This window comes from Montipora foliosa, chromosome 13, assembly GCF_036669935.1.
Source record: "Montipora foliosa isolate CH-2021 chromosome 13, ASM3666993v2, whole genome shotgun sequence".
Classification (NCBI taxonomy): Eukaryota; Metazoa; Cnidaria; class Anthozoa; order Scleractinia; family Acroporidae; genus Montipora; species Montipora foliosa.
In genome coordinates, this window is record NC_090881.1 from 16,576,792 (window position 1) to 16,585,529 (window position 8,738).

The 8,738-nt window shown below is 41.1% G+C and overlaps 1 protein-coding gene across 1 annotated transcript; it reads right to left on the reverse strand.

Annotated features, from left to right (window-relative positions):
* Positions 1-4,354: 4,354 nt before the first annotated feature.
* LOC137983762 (uncharacterized) lies at positions 4,355-8,440 on the reverse strand. Its single transcript, XM_068830940.1, has 4 exons — positions 8,399-8,440; positions 7,270-7,365; positions 4,941-5,073; positions 4,355-4,545 (listed from the first exon to the last, which is right to left on the reverse strand). Exons 1-4 carry the CDS (start codon positions 8,415-8,417, stop codon positions 4,422-4,424), a joined length of 372 nt encoding a protein of 123 aa, XP_068687041.1. The 5' UTR covers positions 8,418-8,440; the 3' UTR covers positions 4,355-4,421.
* Between the last annotated feature and the right edge of the window lie 298 nt (positions 8,441-8,738).

The following is an 8,738-nucleotide window of genomic DNA, read 5'->3' on the forward strand; positions in this document are numbered from 1 at the left end:
TTGTCCACTGATAGGTTGAGGATGACCACGCATAGAGGGAGAAGCTATGCTAAGTTTTGGGGAATTTTGTTTTTTTGTTTGGACTCATTAGCATAAGGTGATCGTTTTGTGATCATTCAGCCAAGAATGAAGTACTGACTCCTGAAAGCGCATTGCGTAATGAGCTCTCTCTCTCTCTCTGAAAAATTGAACGCGATATACCAGATACCCGTAATCTCTGAGCAATGATGCTTTGCAAATTCGAAATTTTACAAAGAATTATGCGATCATTAGCGCTTCCTGCGTCCTAAGAAATTTTTAGTTTTTCACAGTTCTTAGAGACCTGGCTCGTTATATCAAAGCTAAAAAGCTTAATTGAATTGGATACTTAACAAGTTCTCTTACCTTTTTGAAGTCAATTTGTAAATGGCATAATATGCCTTTTGTGAGCAAACTAGTATTTAACGAAACAAATTGTAATGACGTCAGCAAAGTGTAAGAGATGCGAGTTGTAAAAAGGGCTCCTGTAGTTATTGATGATGCAATGCGGACACGAAGGAACGTTTCCGTGCGTCTGTGGCTAATTATCGACTTTATCGGAAATCCTTAATGTTCAGTCTTTCACACTTGATCTTTATTTCCTAGTTTTTTTTATTACACCTACACACATTACCGAAATTACTCACAGACAATCATAGTACAGCCACTAGCTGCGCAGTCGCTGAATGCACGTTGGTATGCAAGATCATTCATATTTTCACGGCAGCCATGTTGCATGGCAGGAACAATGAAAATGTTTTGCATCAGAAAGAACATTTGTTCCCATAGGAAAAAGAATCTATTGTTCCTGCCACGCAACATGGCTGCCGAGCAAGAAATTCTTCAACAAATGTTCCGAAAATTCTAGATCTCAAATCGTCTTCCGAACAGATATTTTCCGAAAATTGACGTTGGGTGCCCCTGTTCAGTGTTTTAACAGCAATTTCTGCTCATGTTGACTGCTTCCTTTTGGGCGCTTTTGTGGGAAGATCTTTGCTTGAGAAACTACCATATTTAGATAGGCATGTTTGATGACGCCATCATAAAAAATTTTCATTACAAAATGCGATTTTTACTTGAAGGGATAGTGCATGCTTTGAAAAAATGACTCTAGAAGTTAAAAGAAGTTGTAAATCTTAGTCATCACTGCAATTTTAAGCCTTCTGGCCTCTTTAACCAGTGAGATATTAGATTTCGAAGAAATTATCTTGACGCAAAGGCGCTTATTAGCTCGTCTTGCTAATGCATTATTATTTTTTAATTTCAAACTTTTAAAGAATCATTGCTCGAGGGATTGCTGATATATCTTGCTCATACTTTCAGAGGTGATTTCCTGACTGATTCATTAGATCGCAACCCAAGAAGAAAAGCTTTCGGAACACTGTGGAGTAGTTTTTTGTTGCTAGGCATTCGGGACCGAAGGTCCTGCCCCGATGACTTAATCTGTTTGAAGTTGTGGGGGACCGGAGAAGCTTCCGTTGATACCAGCTCAAAAATAACCCGATTGTAACAACACAAAACAGACTAGAAAAATCCAATGCGTTCACAAGTTCCGTGCACTCCAACCAAGGAAACCACTTGAATTAGAGGTGTTAATCTAGTGACCTCTTCAAGTTGTCTCAAATAGAACTTTAACGTCAGAACACATGCGGTGCGACATAATAGCCCAAAACTCAAAATCTTTTTGCAGAGCACGTACAAAAAAAATGAAGTCACTGCTAAAAGGTACAAGTGACGTGTGTTTTGTTATATAAAATAAACCAAAATATCTATTTTGTGACTACATATTTTTCATTGTTTCTTGCAAAGGGCAAGATCAGTTCAAGCCTTCCTCTAGAAAAACCAGAACCTCAAATTTCAAATGCCCTTTCTCCACGAAACTACAGAAAGCTAATTGAAAGAAATCACGAATCCTAATCTCGAATATTTACTTGAGCAAAAGTTAAAATGTTAATCACATATTTACCTTTGCTTCTCTAGAGTTTACTTTTTAATGTTCCTTATTTGTCCCACGGCCGAGGCAGTGAGAAGCATGGGCCTAGCCCTTCGATGACGTCATACACTAATTTGCATTTTGAAAGAATTTTGGCGACGTAAATTAGCTCTTGATGTCATTGAAGTAATAGAGGCACACCTTTTCATAAATAAATGCCACCATTGTCACTCTTTCTACCTCACTGGGTCTACTGAAAGTAAAATCTAGAGAAGTTATGTGTCCACGCTTTGATGAAAACGGCGGTATATGTTAGACATTGAACTTTTGCAAAAGAAAATACTTTGAGGTTAGGTGAACTTGAAGGATGACCCTTTCTTAGAGATTCTTGACTATTGAGATTCTCCCTTTCATGGATTGGTTTCCCTGTTCTTCATTTCTCGTTATCCCTAAACAAAATAAGCAGTCATATATTTCTACTCAAGCTAAATTTTTTTTAAGGAAGTGTTGAATCAAAAGAACTAATAGAACATTAATTAAACTTAAAAAAGAAAAGACAAGAAAAAAAAAAAAAAAAAACAGGAAGGGAATTTGATATGTCACCAGCATTAGAGATAATTACATCGCGAGGAAATGTGGTCAAGCTTGAAACCGAACTCCCTCTCCCAAGAGTTTCTGCAAGAACGTCAGCCTGCGCATATAAACGGAGTTTCCGGCCATTTTTTTTTTTTTTTTCAGTAACTCCTGGAGCTATCGATGAAGCCAGCCAGTCAATAACAAATGATTTATTCCGCTTTAGTGCAGTGTTATTGTGGATGATTGATTATGATTTTATAATCCACACAAAAAAGTCCAAATGAGCGGAAGTGGCCTCTCAGGCACAATTTCCGGCGTCGCCTGGTTCAATCGGATCACGGAATCGATAAGAAGGCTGCTGTTTATTTGTTTTGTAAGGTTACCCTGGCTGCCAGAGGTTTTTCTCTCTCAGAGCGACGGAATAGGCGAGGAAAAACCTCTGGTACAGGCCGTTGAGAACCTCCGTCCCATGCCTCGTTTGATTGACATCGAGAATACTCAGTAAATTGATAGGTGATATAACCTACCAATCAGCATCTTCGGTTCCCACGGTACATTCGTCTTATTTACTTCGATGTCAACTTCAAAAATTCAATGTTCCATATAAAACTTCGATCTCGAATATGAAGATAAAAACTCAAATTCCGAAGTTGAATTTTGGCGGACATACACGAAAATAAAACAAAATGTAGAACCCATTGAACTTTTTCTGCCCTCAAAGCCTCGATTTCCGAAACTCTGCAGAGTTATGACCATAGTGGGCACGAGAAATCAGGTTGACAGCAATTAAACCAATCAGAGTACTCGTTAGAACAGACAAGTTCCTGGAACCAATCGAATTTCTAGAGTCAAAATCTGACTTTGGGAATATGAAACGGCATCACATTGGACCGGCCTTCTCAAAGAACTCGACGGCCTGTACCAGAGTTTTTTCTCGCCGCTTCGCGACTCGCTATTCCGTCGCTCTAAAAGAGAAAAAACCTCTGGCATCCAGGGTAGTGTAAGGTGTATGATTACAATACTTTTAAGGTCATGCATGAGTATTTATAAGCTACAAGCTAGTCCTGCTGGAGCGTGGAGTCTTACAGGGGACTGAATGTCCCACTGTTCATACCCCTTCATGCCAGGCACTGTCGAAATCTGCAAATAAACGAATAATATATAACCAAACGAATATTTTGGCAATGTATAGATACCCACAATCGATAAACACAACAAAAGCAGAACTGTACAACAGAGCATGACAGAGGGAACAACTCACCGCAATAGCGAAGATCGCAATGCACCGACTACAGCTCCAGAAACAGTCATCGGACGGAGAACTCTAATTTACAGAAGAACAAATCGACGCCACCGGCTGATAATAGGGAGCTTACGAAACGAGGACGACGACGACGACGGCTACGAGGACTTCATTTAAAAATACGAGTTCGCGTTATTCATATCACTACAAAACTATTTCAAGTAGTTCCGCGTTTAAAATGTGTAGTAACTGTCGAGGAATTAAACTGGTGTGAGTGAGTTGGAAGCGTAGAGAGAGAACTGAAAATTCATCGTCATGTGCTAACGTCCTCCACAGAACCTTGAATTTGGTCATTTCACGTCATTTAGGAGTTGACGGCAAAGACATGTACGAATGTGTAAAACGCACGTGCAGAGCGTGCAGAGCCATTGTTTTTGCTCACTAAATCTATTGTTTTGTAGCGTCGTCGTTGCCGTCGACGTCGTCGTTTCGTAAGCTCCCTAATAACGACCGGTAGCCGTAGAAGTATGCAGCCGAAACTCAAAGAGTCATTTATTCAGACACAAGAAATAAACTCAAAAGAATGACTGGGTAACGAATGACAGCTTTATTCTACGTTTTTTCGTTTGGTTACCAAGAGGCTGTTTGTCGTCAGTGGTTCATCTGCAACTGCCTTAAGCGAGTAGCAGATAATATCCATTGATCTGTCCACTGTCTCATGTTCTGGTCTTCTAACTTCACCCACGGCACAACAAACTGGGCTGGCTGTTCCCACCTAAACACAGAAACACCAACATCAAGAGACCCTGAATGGTGCTCCACACCACCTTTTTTCAGATGCCAGGGAGTGGTAACCTTCCCCAAAAGAAACCTCATGATCAAACACCCCCTCCTCTCCCAGAAAAAAAAAAACACAGACACACACCCACACAAAAGACAAAAAAGCCTATTGGTGGCCAGGGGGCGTTTCTTGAAAGTATTGGAACTTTTCGGGCCTATTTCGGGTTTAAGCAGATCCTAGTTCACGAATTGCTTTTTTGGCCTGAAAAGTTTTCGAGAAACAGGCCCTAGCGTAGTTAACCTCGTTCAGCGCAAATCGTGCATCGAACAAGAACAGCTTATCCACGACAGGTGAATATCTAGCAAATCAAAGATTCCCAGCATACATACCAAGAGGTGACAGTATCTTTGACAGCAATGCAATCAGAGAAAGCTCTGGAGGTTTTAGTGAGCCCGTTTTGAATCAGCGGCATAACGTACTCAAGCTGCGCGCGATCCTGCTCGGTAACCTCGCGTCTCAATCCTACGATTAAGAAGGAATGTCAAAAGATGATGAGCACGGAAAATTGCACATACCCGAATGGAAAACGCCACTTCTACGCTGCTTGTGTTAAGCAACAAACTCGCAAAAAAAAAAAAAAAAAAAAAGCAGCAGTAGAATTTTGGCAATCTCAAAGTTCTTTTTTCGTGTCAAACACTAAACATCGACTCACATACAACAATAGACCATATCCGTATTCTCAGTATTGGACTGGAACTAGCTTGCAATGGAGGGCAATGCGGGGGAATCTTTTCAAATGCAAATACTTTTTTTAAATATATTTCCCCGCATTAGCCTCCATTGCAAGCTAGTTCCAGTCCAATACTGAGAAGACGCATATGGTCTATTAGAGTGGTTTTCAATTGAGTGTCGAAAGCAATTAGTGAATTACTTTGTTTTATGATTACTTCACTCAGTGATTGGTTCAAAGGTCTCGCGCCATTTTTTCAACCAATCAGAAGTGAAACCAAAACCAATCGTGGCTCGCGCGTGCACATTTTCCCGCGCTTTGTGTCGGCTACGTGTAATTACTTCGAGTTTTGATTGGTTTACTGGATTGTCTCCTACCTTTTTGATTGGCCAAAGTAATTACTTTGGTTTTGGTTTTACGACACTCAATTGAAAACTGCTCTAGCAGGGCTACGTCTCAATTTGATCACAAATGTTCAAAAATCCAGTGATTTTTGCTTTTCTTTAAAATGATACTTTTGCAGCCGAAGAAAGCTAACTGGAAGAGTGAACACCGGTGGCTCAAATGGTTTAGCATCGGGCTGTTATGCGGGAGGCCGCCGTTTTGAACCCTGGCCGGATCAGAACTCAGGATCTTAAAATAAATGAGGCCGGAGAGGATACTGCACTTGTAATTTCACTTGCAAATGATTAGACTTTCAAGTCTTCGGTGGCCCCGTCTCACAAATATCTTCCATGTTCATAAGTTTCCTGTGGGACATCAAAGAACCCACACACTATTCGAGAAGAGTAGGGGGTGTTGTGGCTATCCCTGCAGCTATAAGCTGCATAGCTGCCAAAATCTCAAACAGACAAACAAACTTCTCCTATGCCCTTAGCAAACTGTTCATAACGCCAACATTTATTAGCACCGTTAATACCAAATTCAAAATTTAGTCCCACTAGTTAAATTAACCATCATGATTCCTCATATAAAAACATCCCTTGGTTCGAAAAGGAGACGAGAAGAGGAAGAATAAAGTCAACGAAGGAGAATAAAGTGTAACTCCTATCAATTTCAAACCCTCTCGTTTTCAACGACTTTTAACTTCCCTTTGGCTTAAAGGTGGCGAGATGCCAGGCGACTTGTCGATGAAACATGTAGCGGGGTTAAGTCGGTGCAACAGCCCGACTCGTGTGACAAGGCGAATTTTTCGTAAAAACTCTGTCGCTGCGTCAAGGCAAAATTCGCGCGACTGATAACAGCGACCAAGTCAAGGGAAGTACTCAGTGTTGTAGCAGTGATTCGTTTTGAAGCAACATCTAAACGGTGCGACCAGACTCCGCAAAATTGACGCCTAGTGGTACTTGACTTTAATCTGAAGCTCTTTTGAAACACAACAAACTCTTAACCACTGATCTTTTATCCGATTTGCCACGACAAAACCAGGTTTCTATAGAGGGTATTTGAGGGGGAGAAACTTCCCCCCCCCCCAAAATTATCATGCAGCTCTCTCCCCCCACTCCCCCCCCCCCCCAAAAAAAATTGTTTATCCAGACGCCCCAAGGTCAGTACACAATTCCCCGTCTAAGGGCACGATATGACAAGGAATATGGAGCATTAGAAACTGCTTGCCTTACAGCAGGCTCGGTTATCGCGCTGTACATTCTGTTTATGAGTTGAAGGGCGACAGCATGGGCAAATTTGTAACCTGAAAACCACGGATTAAGGAGACGCTGATGTACACACCACATCAGAATGTGATCATGACAAAAACATGAAATAAAATACCTGTATCATCTCTCAAAATTGTCTTAAAATGCCCCAGATTGCATCTCAGCGCATATTCATTTCAAAAAATTTCCGGGGGGGGGGGGGGGGAGAACATCCCCCCGGCCTTCCCTTGGAAGCTCTCGGAACTTCTCCTCCAAACAATAAATTCTAGATAGAACCCTGAAATGGACACACAAACACACGAGTGACTGAAATAAAAGAATTAATTAACTCACCATTTAAGCGTGTGATCATGCGATCACAAGAGCGGTCACCGTAGAGTTCTGAAACGGCAGCGTCACGTGATTCTACGAGACATTTTATGGCCTCAACTGAGGAGAAAAGAGGGAATTTTCGACGTCAATCAGCCATGTTTGCCACGAATGTTTACTTCCCAAACGAATCCAAACGTTTTCTATTGTTTCGGTACAAAATAAGGTAACTGGGCGCGGGTTTGAAAGTCAATAACAGCAACGACAACGGCGACGGCAACAAGAACGTCACAAATGTGCATATTTAGTGGGCAAAAACAATAGCTTACCACGCCCTGCACGTGTGTTTTTCACTTTTGTCCATTTCGTTGCCGTCGTCAGCAAAACAACTGGGGTTGTTTACCATTTACAAGCAGAAACCGGTTGGTACTAGGTTTGTTCAAATGGTAAGCAAAAAACTCCAGAATGGGAAATTTAGTTGGGATCGGAATGTACCATTTGCAAAATCCGTTCAAGGTTACCGAGAGAGTCTGGAGGGAGGCAAAATCATGGGAGTATGCAAATGGTAAACACGTTTACCGTTTGGAAATTCCGTTTGGGAATTTTGGACTACCTTTCAGGAAATCCCGTTTTCTCCGGAAATTTTCCGTTTGCATAGGAAGACCAAAATAGTCTTACCATTTACATTCCAACCGAAATTTCCGGAATTTTGTGGTAAATGGTAAACAACCGAAGTGTCCCCTTGTCAACATCACGCGTGTCTCGGAATACAGACAACTAACGTCACAAAGTGTCCCCCAAATGATGCTCCTCACGTAAGGATAAACGGGTGCATTTACCTAACCCTAACCCTAACCCTAACCCTAACCCTTAAGCTAAAAACTAAGGCTAACCTTCACCCTCATCTCATTGTTGGAAATAGTAAGCAATGGCTTAGACTTAGACTTAAGTGAAATTTCGTGTTGGATGTCAAAGTTGGGTCCACTTCTGGACACAAGTGTGTGTCACTGACGAATAAATCCTCGTCATATTTTGGTAGTTGCGACAAGAACACTTTATCATGTCAATGTTATCTTTCGAAGAACGATTACTCTCTACCAACTAAACCCTTCTTTACAAACGAATCACTTTACTTTGGACACATTCATCATACCTTTGGCTTTTAACTTCATTGCGGTTGGTAGTAATTCTTCAGGCGCCTAGAAGACATAAAATCGGTTTTTACGCCAGGCTCCTTCCTATCAACGCTTCCAATAATATTCAAAAATGATGGAAATGTCCGAGAAGTGTTGTGCGAATCTAACAAGGCGTAAATTACGAAACGAAAGCCTTTTTATACGAGGTAGTATTTAAAGCTAAACAGCCCGTGAGGCCGTGTATAAAAAGGGAAGATTCCACACACGATGGTTCAGCACTCTTAAAAAAAGAGCAAACTCATCGGCGATTATTTATTTCTTTTATTTATTTATTTATTAGACTTCCAACTAATTATA